Below are 19,819 nucleotides of genomic sequence, written 5' to 3' on the forward strand. Positions count from 1 at the left end.
AGAGAGAGAGAAAGAGATTGTATATCCTCGTGTGAGTTGGAAGAAGATTAATTATATCGAGCCTAAGAGCACCCACAGTGGGTGACCCGATAGGGGGGACTCGAGTCACCCACAAGATCGGGTTACCCGCTGCACCCTCCTATGACTTGAGGCTGACTTGATAAATTAGGCTTGGCCTGATCTCCGTTTTTGAACGCACGTGTGATGCACACGCCCCTATTAAAAAAAAATTGAAACGGCTCATAGCCGTTTGTTTCTTTCCCTTTTTTTTGATTCTCCCCAACGGCTTCATAGCCGTTTTTTTTTTCCTTTTTTTTTGTCTTTTCTATAAATACTTCTCATTCACTTATTCAATCACACACAAATACCTCTCACCCAATCTTTCTCATTTATTCATTTATTCATTCACATACAAAAAAAATGGAATGGTTTGATGATACTTCGTCGTCTTCCTCCGACGAGGTAGCGCAGGCGATCATCGATGAGATCCAGGAGCACAAACAATTGCTTGCTCAAATGTACTACCAACTGGCGCTGGAACATGTTGTTCATCACCGACAATACGTCCACTGTGATCGTGAGGCTGCCCATTTACGTCTTATACAAGACTACTTCAACGACAATCCGACGTACGAGCCTACATTTTTTCGACGTCGTTTTCAGATGCAGAAGGAGTTGTTCTTGCGCATCGTCGAGGCTGTTCAAGGTGGAGATACTTACTTTCAGATGAGCCATGATGCACGAGGTAGGGACTTTCTCACACCTTTGCAGAAATGCACGGTGGCTATCCGCCAATTAGACACCGGCGTCAGTGCGGATACTTTCGACGCGTATCTCAAGGTCGCCGACACGATGGTGCGTCAATGCCTCAAGAAATTCTGCAAGGTTGTCATCTGGGCTTACGGAGCCGAGTATCTTCGATGTCTTACGCAGGCGGACGTCCAACGCCTTCTTCAGATGCACGAGGCGCGACACGAATTTCCCGGGATGCTCGGGAGTCTTGATTGTATGTATTGGGCGTGGAAGAATTTCCCAAAGGCGTGGCACGACGCATATACATGCGGTGATCAAGAGGAGCCCACCTTGATCTTGGAGGCCGTTGCATCCCACAATTTGTGGATTTTGCATGCCTTCTTTGGTGTCGCCGGTTCGAACAACGACATCAACATTCTGAACCAGTCGCCTCTGTTCTCCGACGTGTTGGATGGAACGGCGACGCCGGTCCTCTTTGAGGCCAACCAGCGCTACTGCCAGATGAGCTACTATTTGTGTGACGGTATATATCCAGAGTGGCGCTGCTTCGTCAAGAGTCCGCTGATGGCGACCAATCCAAAGGAGGCCAGGTTCAAGAAGGTGCAAGAATTGACACAAAAGGATGTTGAACGTGCCTTTGGAGTTTTTCAAGCTCGATGGAGAATCATTCGAAGTCCGGCGAGAGGATGGTACGTCAAGAATTTCAAGGAAATCATGATGTGTTGCATCATTCTCCACAACTTGATTGTGGAGAACGAAGGTGAAAGAGTTGCCCATTGGAGAGATGACAACGCAGGACATGGGGCGTTTAGCAGCGACTCGTCCGAGAGTGCTCGAACAACCCCGATTTGCTTTGAGGAATACGTGCAAAGAAATGCAATACTCCGAGATAGACATATACATGCTCAGCTCCAACGTGATTTGATCGAGCACGTTTGGGCACGTTTCAGACCTCTAGATCCGGAATAGTTATTTTAAGATATGTCTTTAAATTTTTAAGATTTATGTCATTTTTAGGATTTTAAAATTAATGCAATTTAAATTTGAAGTAAATTGTGTTATTTAAATTTGTGCAATTAAATTTAAATGAAAAATATAAAAATCAAAACTAAAAAGATCAGGTCAGTTATCAGGTCACCCCGATGTGGCCTCTTGACTCAATGTGGTATCTCTTACATCAGGTCAGCTATCAGGTCACTCCCACTATAGATGTTCTAAGCATAGGATATAGTCATATGATGAGGGTCCCAAAATGCTCTCTCAAGGTAAAATTATGAATCTCATTGGTCCACTTAAGAGGTTATTTTATTTCATATATATATATATAAAGAGAGAGAGGGAGAGAGAAATGTGATAAATAATTAATTTCGTTATATATCATAAAATGCTAAAACGCCTTATCTATTTTCCAATCTGGCCCTTGGGAGTTCAAAAGGTCAGATATAGCTTCTTCCAATCGGAATACATATGCACGTACTATAAATACATATATAAACACTTGACTCATTCTCGAACCACAGACGCGGAAACTAGAATAAAATCTTCCAATCAACAAAGGGGAAAAAAAGAGTATATATATATTGGTATACATATTTAATTGAAGCAGCAGCAATGCAGAAGCTGGAAATGTGCATAGAAGTGTTGAAGTTGGCTGTAGAGTTCTTGATCGCCCTCTTCGAAGCAATAGGCGCTGTTATTCATCAAACAAGATCTGCAGATCATTCCACCACTGCTCCAGTTCCAGCTTTCTACGCAGGCATTCTTCCTTAACTTTTTTTTTTCTTTCCCATGTTGTCTAAAGGAGAAATATTGATGATTCTATTGTATATTTGGGATACTTCATTTTATTTTGTCACTTTGAATTTGAAAATAGCGATGGCATAGTGATACAGGCATGATTTCTCTTGTTTGTAATGTGATTACAATTTTGATTTCTGAGATTAATAAAATTTGTGGAAGAAGAAACTTTCTTTATGGATGAGGTAATCGATTGCTCTTTGCAAAATATACCGTATATATTTATGGTTGTTGTAGGATGTGGATCATTAGCATTATCATATTTTCGTTGCGTGCTTCGTTTTTTTTAGAAATTCAGAGACAGTAGCAAGCGTTTAGAAATTATAACAAAAAGGAAAAGGAGGAAAAATAAAGAAATTAAATCTTACTCCCTCCGTCCCACGAAGCAAGACCAAATTCTTTTCGTCACGAGAATTAAGAAATTGATATTTTGTGTGTTAAGTGTGGTAGGTGAAAAAGTGAAAAGGTAATTAATAAAGAGTAATTTTTTTCTACTTTTAGAAACTGATCTTACTTCATGAGATACACCAAAAAAAAAAATTTGATCTTGCTTCATGAGAAGGAGAGAGTTTTCCCATTTTGTATTCCGTGGAGATGAAGAAGTTTGAATGATGATGGAGGTAGTTTAGTGTTACTAAGTTGAGAAAGGAGCATTAATTAGTATTGTTCACGTGATTCTCGTGTTGTGTATATGTATTCACTTATTATTTGGAGTTTTTTATTAGAAACAGGATTCGGAATATTTTTGTATTTGCTTGATTAAATCACTATTTTATTATTATTATTATTGGGGGATGAAGGGGTTGAGATTCATAACTACATTACACACTCATACAAATAAAGGAATGCTACTAAAAGTGTGAGTGTGTTGATCCAGCGGTAAGGGGTTAATGCCTAAGGTTAAAGATTTTCTGTGACGTGATTTTTAAATTTTTTATTTAATAGTACTATTAATTTATTTAAAAAAAAGAATGTTACTAAGCTACAGTGATTGATTAAATCATTATTAATTAGTCAATTTGTGATGTAATATTTTTAAATATAGTATTTAACACAATTTATTCTAATTTATTGTATTTTGTATTAACAATTCTTATAAATTAACATATTATATATAGTCTACCAACTAAACGGCGGCAGCCAACACTCGGCAGATAAGTATGACAAATTGCAAAAGGATTTTTAAGTAGTCACCACAATTATCTGCCGATATGCATATAATATAAAAAAATATACTCAATTCGTCCGCGATGTCGTTTTCATATTTGTCATTTCGATTCGTCCACGTTATTTTCCACTTTTATTCTCTTACCTTTATATTTTTATCAAAAAGTGCATTTATTGTGGGACTCAAACTCCACTCACTACAATATTCACTATTATCTATTATCCACCATTTTTCTTAAAACTCGCACCGTCTATAATGTGGAAACGATATCACGAAGAGAGTATTACTAACATGCTTATATTATTTTAGGATAAGTATCGAATCACCGGACCCGTTAACGGTAATCTTTCAAGAACACGTATAATCCTGGAATATTGGGTAAATCATTGAGCAAAATCTTTTCTTCCTTTTTTCTTCCAACAATCTTTGTCTGAACAATCCGGATGATGGGTGATTGGGATTATAATATAACACTACTTCACAATCAATGTGTTTTTAAAAAATGTAGAAGTGTCTTCAAACTTAATTACTTAAATATATAGAGAGAGAGAGAATTGGAAAACAATATATATCCTTTCAAAGGAACGACTTTGTCTAAAATCAATTGTGATGGCTTAGCTTACCATTCTTTTATCACTTTATTCTTAAAATTCGTGCTTAAATATTTTTCTAAAAAATTATGTTCAAATTATGTGATTTATTGAATTGAGACGAAGAGAATAATATAAATTAATAAAATTAAAATTTGATTCGTGTAATTAAAAGAAATATTAATACCAAATTTATTATTTGTAAAGTGATCAATATAATTTATGCAAAAATATAACATTTCTATATACATAGATATAATATCACTTATACAATATGTGGCGCCGTATAATCACTCTATTTTAATTTTCTTCAATTTTCATTCATTCTTATTTTTTTCCTAAATTATTAATCAATTTTCATATTTAAAAAAGATTTATATTTGTATTTTATTTTATTTTATTATATAATATTAGTTTAAGTTTATCACATCATACTCACAAATTAATATGTATATATGTAATACGTTTTATATAGATGTATTTACTTAAATAATTAACTATATATATATATATATATATATATATATAGGGTGTGGTTCTAGAGAGAACTACATTATTTGTGAGAACGGGAGAACCATCAAATCTAATGCATTCACGGTAAAAATTAATGCATTCGCTGTTAAAATTAATGCACTAAAAAAATTTAAAAAAAATGTTCCCTTCAGGATTCGAACCCAGGATCTGCATCCATCCAACAAGATGATGCATCCACCGTAGATCTTGATGATCGAATGGCTGAAAATGGTTCTCCGGTTCTTTTATTTATGGTTCTTTCTTGAACCTCTCCCTATATATATATATATATATATATATATATATATATATATATATATATATGAATATGATTTCAAATTTGACGATGTTGTTTAAAGTTTGAGACGATATTATTCTCATAACTTAATTATAGTTTCACAAATTCTAGATAAAATGATACTCACAAGTAAGTTATAAACTTCAAGCTCCATGCAAGATGATGCTCAAAATTCAGATGTGATATTTCAAACTCCAAAGAATATGGTTTTCAAAATTTTGACGTTCAAATGTCATATGTGGTCTTTAGAGTTTCATATTATCTGATCTTATTAGGCCCATATGAGATGATACTCATATGACATATGTTTAGTTAAATTGTTTTTTATCCGTCAAATTTAAAGAATTTGAACAAACTTAATACTCCCTCCGTCCCCCAAACATCTTCCTAAGAGAGGATGACACAAGTTTTAATAAAAGTTAGTTATGTATTTGATAAGTAGAGAATGGGTCTCACAAAAAGTGAAATTATAAGAGTGATAGTTAGTGAAAGTGGAGAACGAGTCCCGCAAAAAGTGAAATTGTAAGAATAATAATTAGTGAAATTGTTTCCAAAAATAGGTTATGAAGATGTTTTGGGGACATGGGACGAACAAAAAAAAAGGGAAAATGTTTGAGGACGAAGAGAGTAAATATTATCGATATACGATTAACAGCAGATGCGACACATCAATCGTACATCATATCATACTTTAAATTTACATATTTTTTTCTTTTAAAATCTTCAATCCCTCATCAACTTTTTATAAACTTCATCAAATGAATATTTATATAAAAATGTATTTCTATTATCACAAACTACATTTAACTGGCAAAAGTGATTAAGATTAATATTATTTCAAATATTGTATTACTAATTTAATTTGATCATATCAAATTAATTAAAGAAATAATTTATATATAAACTATTTCATATGCTATAGTAATAAAAATAACATAAATAATTATAAATGATGACATAAAATGATTCATGTCGAATTTCGACGGGTTTGACTCTAGTAACATATAATAACATATTTTATTTCACTTTGAGCTTCACTCATTTTCAACTTATTTCAACAAATTAACTACTAAATAATTGATCAATACCCTTTATTTTTTAAATTTAATTGCTCGTAATTAATTTTGTTGACTTATTAACTTATAATTATTTTAATAATTGATTTAAACAAATGATTTATCAATTCAATAAAAAGAATCCATGTATTATTGTTGAAAAAATTCTAAAGTTTTGATAAATGTCAAAACCCAACAATGGAACTCTGCTGATGACCAAAATATAGCTTAGAATATTAAGTATTCTAGGCTGGTGTAGTTTACTAAAGAAGTCAAAGACTACTAAACTTCAGCTGAAGATCGAGCTGAGACAAGATCCCAACAGAAGATCCAACTCAACGAGTTCCAAGCTAACGGAAAAATCCCAACATGAAGGATCAGTAATAAGGGCTAAGCTAATCATGGTTCGTGCAAGGCCACCAACACGAAGAATTTATTGTCTCAATGAAAAACTGATGAAAGCATCGGTTCATATAAAAGCTGACTGACTGAAGGACATCAAGCTAATTAGTGCCCAGACTCACTCATGCCACGTCAGCCCTTGAGGTCAAAGAGTTTAAAGCAAAGTCAACCTCGAAGCGTATCAACTTTGAACATTTAATGCTTCTAAAATGTGCATTAAATGATCCCATTTTTCTAAAAAAAGTACAAGGAAGACTGCTGAACATTAACCTCAAGGTACGGATGTGCAAATCTAACGTCTCAGTCATTCTTTGTTACAACGGGAAGTTCCTAAAAGAATAACATATTAAAATTTGAAGAAGGTTCTCTCCAATGGCTAGATTTATTCTTCGGTCTATATATACATCGAAAGATCAAGATGCGCGAGAGATGAGGCTCCCCGACGTTGCTGTGAAATATTAGGTTAAACCTCTAGAAACTAACAACTGTCAAAATAGGAACTAGTTCTTCATTGTAAAATTCAAGTTCATACTTGTGAATACTTTTGTAGTTCCTAAACTAGACGTTCTTCATTGTAAATGTCCAAAGCCTAGACATGAACACATTGATTCTTATCAATTGTTTTTCATTGTAAGAGTATGTTCACATAGTTTGAGACCCCTATTTTCTTAAGCCTCTCACCCTCTGAAGAAGAAAGGTGTTGAATTAAGAAAATAAGTCGACAAGTAAACTTCGAGTGTGAAGTCTGAAAATTGACGAAGCAACGAGTGCTATCGAAATATAGATAACGGGATCGCAAACCGCGTAAACTGCCAAGCAACATAATTGTAATTGAGGAATTGGTAAGTAACGGTCATGGCTGTGGAACCCGTGTGATCAGCCTAACGGAACTGACTGGTCAAACTGACTTGTAGCTATATATAACAAGGAATCCAAGGTTAAGGGATTCTGCTGTTTATCAGGGTAGTGGACGTAGAAGCTGTTGCTCTGAACCACGTTAAAATTTGATTATGTGTTGTTGTACTTTATGTTTTGTCTTTTTGTCTCATTGAAACTGTCTTTAACTTACTATAACAACTATCAACAAACCATCAAGACAACTGCGAAGGAAAACTGACTGTATTTTTACAATCTGTACTTAGATTTAGTCTTACTCTATCTGCCAAACCTTATAGCAAGCTGACCTCATGCATCACAAATTGCACTTGCAGACTGATTTATAAACTTTGTCAATTTGACTCAAGTCATTGAGACTTTGCACGCATAAAAGATTTTCATCAAAGCAAGTTTAGCTATATATCCACCAAATTCTGCATTTGTGTTTGAACATAAATCTCCATGTTTGTCCATCTACTGTGAGTGAGCTTACTTGAAGTATCAATAAGATAACTCTCAGTAAGTTGACATGTCTTTATTTGGCTGACTCATTATCAGCTAAGTTTTTCAATACTATGAGAAAACGAGCAAAAGTTGCTATCAAATGTATTCCCCCATACACCATAAAATACTCGCATCGGGACCAACAATTATTATCTTTAAAATATTCACAGTCACTCTTTTGTAACATGACAAATTTATAATTTTCTCACCTCGACATAAATTATACTAATATAGTATAATATTATCTTCTTATAATAGTGACATTGTATCATATTAACAATTTTTCAATGTAAAATAAATAGAATTACATACTAGAAAATTGAAATGTCATAAATATGAAAACAACGAAGAAAAAAAGAAGAAAAAACATTAGAAAAATGTTTAAAAACGTGCCGATTGTCTCAAATTTTGCGAAAAAATAATTAAAAATTAAAAAAATTAATATATACAAATTTTAAACGGTCATAACTTGCTTGTCAAATCGATTTATACTTTTTATGTATCAAATTAAAGGTTATTCGTGATCTTTTATTTAAGATACATAAGTAAATATTGCATATTTTATCCCAAAAAATTACATAAAAAGAAAAAAAAAATGTGCAATGATGAGAAAACATAATAAATTGAAATTAAATGGTCCATAAGTAACAAGATAATTTGATTTTTTTCTCGAGAGCTTTCAATTTTTAAGTAATACTCCCTCCGTCCCAACGAAAATGATGCACTTCTTTTCGACACAGGATTTAAGGAGAATAATATTGTAGTGTAAAATTATGTAAAGGTGTGTGGGGCCACATTATTTGTAGTGTAAAATTATTACCAAAAAAGGAAATGCACCACTTTCGTTGGGACGGCTCAAAAAGGAATACGTACCGCTTTCATTGGGATAGGGGGAGTACATTTTATAGCTATTTTACAATATTAATCATATTTTAAAAAATAAATTATTCATTCTTCTAATTATAGTATATAGTAAGATAACATTTTTTTATTATTATAATATGAGAGTATTTTTAAAGTATGTGACATTTATAACTATTTTCAAATTCAAAATTATAATTAATAGTCAAATCAAGTAATATATGTATAGTATATACATATATATATATATATATATATATATATATATATATGAAAAAGTTCAATGGAGAACACTAAATATTCAAAGAACAGAGAACATTGAACATATCAGTAATTCCCCTTGAACGTTAAATGTTCATAACAGTCGTTTCGTTGAACATGGGGTGAATAAATACTGAATTTATGGGGGTTATGAGATTCGACGTCCTATATGTTCAACGAAATGACTATTACGAACGTTTAACGTTCAAGGGAAATTACTGACATGTTCAACGTACTCTGTTCTTTGAACATTGAACATTATTATTATTATTATTATTATTATTATTATTATTATTATTATTATTATTATTATTATTATTATTATTATTTAAAGAACGTTCACATAATGCTTTTATAATGACATCGTTTTGATTTTTTTTCATGAAATAAACTATCATTTGTACTTTGATGTCTTTTGATAGTAAACTTATGGGTAAATATCATGAAAACTCCTAAAGTATACCCATTTTATTAAAAATACCCTGAAACTTTCAAAATATGCTCTAAACCCTTAAACTATCAGGTTTTTATCAAATATATCCCGTATTTATTTTTCGGTCACCAAAAAGTGATGTGGCTCGTCGGATGGCACAATATAATTTATATTCTATTTTTTTAAAATGCAATGGCAAAAACGACGTCGTTTCATGCCATATCATTAAAAAAATCCACTCTGAAATTTAAAATTCACTCCTATCGTGTTTGAAATTCACGCTAATAACCTAGAATTAGGGATAAACACGATAGAATATGGTACGAAACGAAGTCGTTTTTTCCATTTCACTTTTAAAAAAAATAGAATATAAATTACATTGTGGCATCCGGCGAGCCACATCATGTTTCTGGTAACCGAAAAATAGATAAGAGATATATTTGATAAAAACCTGATAGTTTGAGGGTTTAAAAAACATTTCCAAAGTTTCACGGTATTTTTGATAAAGTGGAGATAGTTCATGGATTTTCATGATATTTACCCTAAACTTATTCTGCTCCATTAATAAAATTTATACATTAAATAAATCTAAATACATAATATAATAATAAAAATATCATAAATAAAAAAGGAAACAGAAATAAGAAAAAAAAGTTGAAAGAGAGATTAAAAATCTATACATGCGACATTTTTTTTGTTGAAAGTGAGTCAACATTTTTCAATAGTACTTAATAGATTAAGCAATTTTTTTCAATTCCAAATTCACCTTTCAAATTAAATTTATTTCCACGCACTTCATTTTTTATATATACAAAGATTTTGTTTAATATCGAATTAAATAAATAATACTAGGATGTACAGCATGTTTAGAATCTATATAATTGTCCTAAGAAACAAGTAGAACACATTTATAAAACCCAAAAAAAAAAAATGTTCAAACATGTATGTACTAGTATCTCCATATATACCAATAAGAAGAACTGCAGCCCAGTTCTGAAATCCAAAATCACAATGAGAAAGATGGAAATAGCAAAAACTAAATAAATCATCCTATTTGAATATTTGGGCTGTTCTATTTCGTTTGAATGCGTAATATCGTGCATAAATACATGTTATATGTAATGAATCATTCACCCTAGAATATGACTCCTTAATAGCCTGGAATTAGTGGTGGCGGCGGAGATGAGTAGCTGCCACCAACGATACCGGGGATTTTGGAAGGAGGGAAATTGACAGGAGGTGGCGCTTGAACCGGTTCTGGCGGCGGAGATGAGACGGGTTGTGGTGGTGGAGGAGAGAACACTGGCGGTGGTGGGGATTGGACTGGTGGTGGCGGAGACTGGACCGGAGGTGGGGGAGAGTGTACTGGAGGGGGCGGAGAGTGGACAGGAGGCGGCGGAGAGTGTACTGGAGGGGGCGGAGAGTGGACCGGAGGCGGCGGAGATTGGACCGGAGGCGGCGGAGAGTGGACAGGAGGCGGCGGAGATTGGACCGGAGGGGGCGGAGAGTGGACAGGAGGCGGCGGAGATTGGACTGGAGGTGGCGGAGAGTGGACAGGAGGCGGCGGAGATTTGGCCGGAGGTGGCGGAGATTGGACAGGAGGCGGCGGAGATTGCACAGGAGGTGGTGGAGAGTGGATCGGAGGCGGCGGAGATTGGACCGGAGGTGGTGGAGAGTGGACTGGAGGTGGTGGAGAGTGGACTGGAGGCGGAGGTGAGCTGACAGGTGGTGGTGAATGAACAGGTTCTGGTGGTGGAGACGAGGGAACTGGTGGTGGCAGCGGTGGAGAGGAAACAGGCTTTGGTGGTGGCGAGGCAACAGGTTTTGGTGGTGGCAGCGGCGGTGAGGAAACAGGTTTTGGTGGTGGTTTTGCGACCGCAGGTGGAGGAGATGAGTCCGATCCGCCGGTAGGTGGTGGAGCAGCATTCACTGGCTTCTCAGGAGCAGGTGGTGGCTTGTGAGATGGCTTAGGAGGTTTTGGTGAGGGGGTGGGAGACGGTGTCTCCTTTGTAGGAGGAGGCGACGATGGCTTAGGTGGTGTTGGCGGCTTTTCCGGCTTAGGAGGTGGGGAAGCTGTTGGCTCAGGCTTCGGTTCGGGCTTTGGTGGAGGTGTAGGTTTATGCTCTGGCTTTGATGGTGTCGGTTCAGGTTTCGGCGGAGGTGTGGGTTTATGCTCCGGCTTTGATGGCGTCGGTTCAGGCTTGGGTGGAGGTGCGGGTTTATGCTCCGGCTTTGATGGCGTCGGTTCAGGTTTCGGCGAAGGTGTAGGTTGCGGCTTTGATGGTGTGGGTTCAGGCTTGGGCGGAGCTGTGGGTTTATGCTCTGGCATTAATGGCGTCGGTTCAGGCTTGGGTGAAGGTGTGGGTTTATGCTCCGGCTTTGATGGCGTCGGTTCAGGCTTCGGTGAAGGTGTGGGTTCTGGCTTTGATGGCGTGGGTTCAGGCTTGGGCGGAGGTGTAGGTTTCTGCTCTGGCTTTGATGGCGTCGGTTCAGGCTTCGGTGAAGGTGTAGGTTCCGGCTTTGATGGTGTTGGTTCATGCTTGGGCGGAGGTGTAGGTTTCTGCTCTGGCTTTGATGGTGTCGGTTCAGGCTTGGGAAGAGGTGTGGGTTTATGCTCCGGCTTCGGTGGTGTGGGTTCAGGCTTGGGCGATGGTGTGGGTTTATGCTCCGGCTTTGGTGGCGTCGGTTCAGGCTTGGGCGGAGGTGTGGGTTTATGCTCCGGCTTTGGTGGTGTAGGTTCAGGCTTGGGCGATGGCGTGGGTTTATGCTCCGACTTTGGTGGCGTTGGTTGAGGCTTGGGCGGAGGTGTGGGTTTATGCTCTGGCTTTGATGGCGTGGGTTCAGGCTTGGGCGGAGGTGTAGGTTTATGCTCCGACTTTGGTGGTGTGGGTTCAGACGTGGGCGGAGGGATGGGTTTATGCTCCGGCTTTGGTGGTGTGGGTTGAGGCTTGGGCGGAGGTGTGGGTTTATGCTCCGGCTTTGGTGGTGTGGGTTGAGGTTTGGGCGGAGGTGTGGGTTTATGCTCCGGCTTTGGTGGTGTGGGTTGAGGTTTGGGCGGAGGTGTGGGTTTATGCTCCGGCTTTGATGGCGTGGGTTGAGGCTTGGGCGGAGATGTGGGTTTATGCTCCGGCTTTGATGGTGTGGGTGTGGGTTTAGGAGCTGGAGTGGGTTTAGGAGGAGACGGTGCAGATGGTTGGGGCTTAGGAGGTTGGGACTTGGGTGGTTTGGAAGGAGTTTCTTGCTTAGGCGAATGACCTATAGTTGGGGGCCGGCAACCGGCATTGCAGTCGACCTTCTTGCTCAAGGCTATGCGGCACTCCTTCTCGGACCTCTGATTGGGTTCTCGCGGCAAGCAATTCTTCCTGCCGTCGAAGGCCACCACAGGCAGCGCGTTGGGGCGACACTCGGGATCTTCGGCGTCAAACAAGTTGAACGAGTAGGTGAAGTTCTTGAGATTGGGCAAAGTGCAAACGTTTTCTGGAACTTTGCTTCTGAACTTATTGCCGGCAATATTGAGCACCTCTATTTTCTGCAGGTACTCCATCCCCTGCGGCAGGTCTCCCATAAACTTGTTGTTCGAGATGTCGAAAAGCTTGGTGGTGTTGAGCATGGTGATCTCCTCCGGCAGGCACCCAGACAGCTCATTGTGCGACACCACGAACTCGTCCAAATTTCCCGCCATCTTGCCAATGCTGGGCGGGATGCACCCGTAGAGTTGGTTGTTGGCGAGGACGATGACGGAGGCCGGGGAGTTCCCCAAGTTGTCCGGGATGGTGGAGTGGAATCTGTTGTTGTTCAAGAAAATAGCGTCGAGGGGCTTGTCGAAGAGCTGCGGGGGCAGCTCCCCTTCGAACTCGTTGTACCGGAGATCCAGGTACCTGAGCTGCGGCAGCTCCAGCACCACCTCCGGGAAGTCCCCTACAAAACGGTTGTTGCTCACGTCCAGCTCGAACAGGAGCTTCAGATTCTTGATCTCCTCTGGGATGATCCCGCAGAACCTGTTGGAATTGAGATGAAGAAGGCTGACATCAGCCAGGTGCTGGATCTCCGGGGGGAGATGCCCCGCGATGTCCCCGTGGTTGAGGTCAATGCCGGCCACCACGTCGATGCTAGCGTCGTCCAAGGCCTTGGCGCAGACGACGCCGTTGTAGCTGCACACGTCGGGGCCCTTCCAATTGGTTGTGAAGCCATTGGGATCAGAGTAGATGGATTTTTTCCAGGCCCGGAGGGCTATGTAGGCTCGTTCTAGCCTGGGATTGGCTAGCTTTGGGGTTGGCTCGTCATCTTGACAGTCGCATTTGCAAGTCGGGGGGAGTTTGGTTCCAAAGGAAGGGAATGTGAGGAGAGAGAAGAAGAGAAGAAAGCAGCAGCCCAAGGTTTTCATTTCCATGATGACTTCTTCCTTGGGGTGAACCCATTGTAAGCTTATACAAGAGTTTTTGCACAATAAATATGAGGTACTTCCTCAAGCATTCCTTTCCATTCAACTCCAACAGCACCATCCATTTTTCGAGGTCAATCTTACTTCTTACACTCAAATATAGGAGAGATCAACCTTGCATTTCGCCTCCTGCCTTCTATTCTATGCTATCGCCACTGCTAAATATGGAAATCACCATTTCAAATCATCTATTCTGTTTTTGTTTTACTATCTCCTTTAATTTAACTATAATTCTGCCCTATTTATATATACATTTGATTTCAAGCTCATAAAGTAATTGCAATGCTTAAATTGGAGTATTTTGCAAAGACTAGTCTGTATTTATCTTATGGTATGTATTTGGCATAACGTTTTTTAATAAAGGACAAAGGAAGGTAGACACTGGAGTCTTACTGTTTAAATGTTTCCAAATGATCAACATTTTTTGTTATTACATCTTGTTGAAAGTTTTCACAAAATGGTTCAAGCATCTATTATAACATCTACTGATCACAAATATCCTATTAATGTCGTGATGTTCTTTATTTTTCTTTTTCCATTATCATTATTAATTAAGTTTAGATGAATTATTTTATTTATACTGCTATTCCTATTAATATCTCCTATCTGCCATCAATTCATATTCTTGATATATGTATTTATATTTTCTTTTCTCCATAAATATTACTAATAATAATAAATAAATAATAAATGGTATATAATTAAAATTTCTAACCGTAACTTTTGGATTGAAATCTATAAGAAACAACTTGTAAATATGTCTGACGAACAACCATTGAGGAGTTTGGAATTGCCATATACTATATCACATTCTCTTTCATCGTAAATTTATGATTATAAAATGAGAAATAATAAAAGAAAAAAAATTCTTGTGTGGGTGTTCGCATGATGATTATAAATTTATTACGAGAATTTAAGGAATAAGAACAAACAAAATCTCTTGTGTGGTACGAAGTCTCACACACCTCTCTAATATGACACTTTAAAGTATCCTATTAAGTTGTTCTATTCGTGAGTTTGACCCGATATGATCCAATTTCTTATGTAAATGAGTATTATTATAAAAATTAATCATTTTCCTTAATAAAAAAATATAATATGTGAAGTATCAATTTGTATTTATATGTTGTTAAGAAAAGTATCATTTGATATCACGCTTTATATGTATTATTTCATTTAGGCAATGTTTGGTAGCCTGGATAAATGCATATTAGCAAAGGTATCCAACAATCTACGTGTGTTTGGTAGTCGTTGTTAGTTCACACGAGGCCCAGTCCTAACACGAGGCTCGGGGTGTAATTTACTGATTCGGCCGGTCAAAGTATCCGACATCCCCCTCCATTACAGTTTCTGGCGATGAACAGTAATCCTGGTTACAAAAATTTCGAACATAATTATACTCTTTCAAAAATCATTCAAAAAGCCAAAAACATATATGCTCGCCCATTTCTTTTCGAATCTGCAAAATTTCTCTCGATTCTTTTCTTTGAAACCCTCTGCAGCTTTCAAAATTTCTTCATCAAAATTCGCACAATTCTTCACAGTTATCTTCAAAATCATCAAAATGTTGCTTCTAGTCGACCAGTGGTAGCACAAATTCTGTTGAACGATACGTTATCTTTTTCACAATTTCAATTTTTTGTAATTATGCTTCCCCCGTTCATAGCTAAGGTTTCCAATAACGAGCAGAAATGTATTTTCTACTTCTAATTCCTATTGTGAGCTTAGTTTTTTGTTAGGGTTACAAATGTTCAGCCAAATTGAAGCATAAACGGAAGCATAAACGGAGCTGCCTTTGATTTCAAAGGTAAATTGAAGTTTCACTTTCCATTTATTTTGGTTAATTTCTGTCATTAAATTATTTTTTCCGATAATTGTAGCTTTCATCCCAATTCAGTTTGCTTCACTCGTGGAACATAATATCGCTTGAGGTAATGTTGGAATACATGATTGTTATGAATCGTGTTGCTATTACGCGTTTGTGTTTGTCAACTGCGAATAGATTATGTTGCTAGATTTTGTGTATAGCTATGTTGCGTATGGATTCTGTTGCTAGGTTTTATGTGTTTCTTTTTTGTTGATAGGGTTCTAGCTGAGTTCCGTGGAACCAAATTCTTGTTGAAATGCCGCCTACTAGGCGTGAATTTGATTCTGATTATGTTTATCTGCTACTGCGAGAAATTATTCGTAATCAAATTCTCCAACTGTTTGTAATTGTGCATTACTTAACAAAGCTTAACTCACGCAAGAGAAAGCGTAATACACAAGCTGCACCTTATTTCATTATTCCTCGTATTCAAGACCAAGTGAAACATATGAGTAGGCTTGTAGGATTAACTGATGGAGATTGTGTTGTTAATTTGCGTATGGATCGCAATGCTTTCGGTAGACTATGTTATCGTTTGAAGGAATTAGGGGACTGGTAGATGGTCGACATGTATTCGTTAAAGAGCAGGTTGCTAAGTTTTTGTCTGTATTAGCTCATCATAAAAAAAAAATAGAGTCGTTAGGTTTGATTTTTGGAGATCAGGGGCATACCCTTCAAATCTATAGAGGGAAACTCCTTCTTCACAGCCTCTTCTAGTTTAATCAAATATCCAGCCCTGAAACCATTATCAGATTTCCACCCTTATACCACCAATTCCTTCAAAGCTGCCAATAAGACCTCTTCCTCTCTTGTGGACCAACTGCGGCGTGTCTTATCAGTTTTGTTTCCACGGCCTCGGACATCATTGCTTCCTGTTTCAAACGTTGCACATAGTATGAAGTTGAAATGTTCCACATAAACAAGCATAAAAACAGTGCATAAAAATCCATATAGAATAACATATTATGTACAAAAATCAAACCACATTCAAGAATACCTACGGGAATACATGCATAAATCCAATCCTCATAAACCTTAAAACTGAGCATAAAAATCCATATAGAATAAGGGAAACCTCAAAACAGAGCACAAATCCTCAAAATCCACATTGAAAAATATATGCACAAATCCAATCCTCATAAACCTCAAAGCAGAACATAAACAATGGGAAACCACACAACCTTATACGAACAATCATAATCAACGTCCACATTCAGATATTATACATCTCATATTGAAAGCCCTAATCAAAACAATGGGATACCACAATCGAATATTCCACATTATCAGCCCTAGTTCAATCGACGATAAGATACAGAGCAAGAAGAGAGCATACCTTGCGTCGCGAAGAGCCCTGCGGGAACTGGAAGAGCACTGAAGTTCCTTTGCGCGCCAAAAAAAATGCAGAAGTAATCCAACGAAAAGTGAAAAGTCTCGCTGATATAAGTTCATGAAAAACGGGGGCATGGTTGACATATTCAAATATTCACGAGGATATTATCGGCATTCCAAAAGTTAATCTACATAGTAAAACTATGTACCAAACAGATGTGTGAAGCAATCTTAGTATATAATCTTATTAACCGAACAAGAAATTAAGATAGCTAATATGTAGTTATCTTTAAAAGCAATCTAAATTTTAGCAATATGGGTATATCCTATTCATCATACCAAACAACGCCTTAATTGTTATTGATAAAAATAGTATTTAATGTTGATAAACATGTCAGTTGTAATTAGTAAAAGTATCATTTGCAGTTTAGTAAAAGTGTTACTCCCTCCGTCCCGCTAAAGTTGGCAACATTTGTTTCGGCACGGAGATTAAGAAATTGAGTGTTATATGTTTTAATAGAGTGTGGCCTACAATTGTTGACCAAATTAGTGAATAATGGTTGACTTAATTAAAGTAATTTTGACATTTTTAGAAAGTGACCTACAATTGTTGACCAAATTAGTGAGTAATTGTTGACTTAATTAAAGTAAACTTTTGCCATTTTTAGAAAGTGGCCAACTTTAGTGGGACACCCAAAATAGAAATGTTGCCAACTTTAATGGGACGGAAGGAGTATTTATCTAATATAATTGGATGGGACAGAGTAGGGCTCCATGCGAGCCGGGTCGTATCAACATGTGGGGCCTCGAACCACATGGTACAGACTCCGTGTACATAAGACTAACTTATAAAAAAAGTGAGAAAATTTATCTCTTTTTTTATCTCATATTCTTTAAGGAAAGTATAACAAAATATTACTGCACCTATAATACTATTACCATGAATTTAAGTGAAAATAAATTATTCGAATTTTTGTTCATTATATTCGAAAAAGATGATCTACTATGAAAAACATGTAAAATAATAATAGTAATAAATTAAAAATATATTTTCCACGTTTTTATCGAGACAACGCATCCGTATGAATCATTAATTCGGTAGGAATACCATGTACAGTTGGGGTTGAGCAATGGTTTTGATTTAGTATTAGTCTATTAATTCAAAATACTAGTTTACAGGCGCATATTCTTTTATTAATTTGCCTAGGTCTTATACTTCTCGAACTCTCTTCTTGAAGCATGCATAATGAATTTCTCTTCTTTGCCTGTGGTTTCTTCGGTTTTGAATTTTTAAATTTAAAATTTAATTATGTATTATTTGTCGGTATTTAAAGCTTTCCTCTTGTCTATTTTGGACACAGCGAGTTTCAAAGAAACTACATTTTTGTGAGAAAAGGTATCATGAAAAATAAGACGTTTCTAGGAAAATAAAAATAAAAGAAAACAAGTTACGGATCACCTCGTTTCATTTTAAACATACACTAAAACATTATAAACTATAACTTCATTAAATTAATACTACATAAATTAATAGAATTTAAAATTATTTAAGGTCATTATCTTAGGACGGTTTGCAAAAATAGGCTAATATTCATTGGACTTACAAAAATAGGCCAGTTATTTAAAATTTCGAATTAGGGAGCCATATTTGAATCCAATCAAACTATTTTCAACCACATTTTGACCCAAAAATGTGGCCTACAAATGCCGAATTGGCCCAAATGTAGTCCAACAATTCCAAACATTAAAATAATTGGCCTAGTTTTGCAGGTCCGAAAATTATTAGTCTATTTTTGCAAACCGCCCTAAGATAGTAGACTTAAATAATTTTAAACTCTAAATTAATAATCTCTCTATAATAATAATTTTCTTGAGTCCCAACTTAGGCCCATTATATAAATTAATGATTTTGATAAATTTATAGGATAATAATTTTGAGAAGACCCTTAAATAAAGATATAGTCCCATTAACATTATAAATTAATAATCTTCTCAAATAAAGATAAGTAGGATGATTCAGTAAAATATGAATTTAGAATTGTTTGCTTTCTATTGAAATTTAAAACAAAATGATTTTCACCTTCAATTTTCCCCACTCAAACTTTCGTACGAGGTTCTCGGTCTACAACAAAAAAATTATAAAGTGTTTTCAAAGTTATTATTGCTTCCTTTATTGTATATCACTATAGTTTCATTTTCAAAGTTTTTAATTATTGTATCAAAAAGTTTTCTTGTAAGGATAACGTGTTTCATTTTCACCAGAATAATCTAATAGGTGACTCACATCCATTTTATCTTAGTGACCAAGATTATAAACTATTGTGTTGAGTTCACAATTGACAATTGCCTTTAGTATCTACTTCATTTAAATTCTTCGAAACTTCTAAATTGAACGACTATTACATGTCTAAAATAATTGACTATTGTCATTTGCTGATCATTATAATTCAAGTTGAGACTCCAAGATGGTTGAACATTTTTCTATGTAATTAAATTCAAATTTGTTAAAAAATTCATATGTTATTGAACTTAAATTTGCTGAATTTCATGTAATTAAATTTAAATTCGTTGAATATAAATAAGTACGATCTGCAATCTTTTAGATATTATTAGTAAACACTTGCAACGGTACTGCCAAACTTATATTTCAATAAAGTTTAGTCATATT

The 19,819-nt window shown here is 36.2% G+C and overlaps 2 protein-coding genes across 2 annotated transcripts; one reads left to right on the plus strand and one right to left on the minus strand.

Annotated features, from left to right (window-relative positions):
- The first annotated feature begins 420 nt into the window (after positions 1 to 420).
- Positions 421 to 1,722, plus strand: LOC130998059 (uncharacterized). Its single transcript, XM_057923495.1, has 2 exons — positions 421 to 780; positions 1,027 to 1,722. The coding sequence occupies exons 1-2, from the start codon at positions 421 to 423 to the stop codon at positions 1,720 to 1,722; spliced, it is 1,056 nt and encodes a 351-aa protein (XP_057779478.1).
- Positions 1,723 to 10,661: 8,939 nt separating this feature from the next.
- On the minus strand, positions 10,662 to 14,348 carry LOC130998060 (pollen-specific leucine-rich repeat extensin-like protein 3). Its single transcript, XM_057923496.1, has one exon. It carries the CDS (start codon positions 13,899 to 13,901, stop codon positions 10,662 to 10,664), a length of 3,240 nt encoding a protein of 1,079 aa, XP_057779479.1. The 5' UTR covers positions 13,902 to 14,348.
- Between the last annotated feature and the right edge of the window lie 5,471 nt (positions 14,349 to 19,819).

This window comes from Salvia miltiorrhiza, chromosome 8 (assembly GCF_028751815.1).
Source record: "Salvia miltiorrhiza cultivar Shanhuang (shh) chromosome 8, IMPLAD_Smil_shh, whole genome shotgun sequence".
Classification (NCBI taxonomy): Eukaryota; Viridiplantae; Streptophyta; class Magnoliopsida; order Lamiales; family Lamiaceae; genus Salvia; species Salvia miltiorrhiza.

Excerpts from the sequence above, each read along its gene's own strand:
- LOC130998060 (XM_057923496.1), bottom strand. The coding sequence starts at position 13,901 with ATGGAAATGAAAACCTTGGGCTGCTGCTTTCTTCTCTTCTTCTCTCTC.
- LOC130998059 (XM_057923495.1), top strand. The coding sequence starts at position 421 with ATGGAATGGTTTGATGATACTTCGTCGTCTTCCTCCGACGAGGTAGCG. Across the intron at positions 781-1,026 it reads CACCTTTGCAGAAATGCACG|AATTTCCCAAAGGCGTGGCA; the intron begins GTGGCTATCCGC and ends TGGGCGTGGAAG.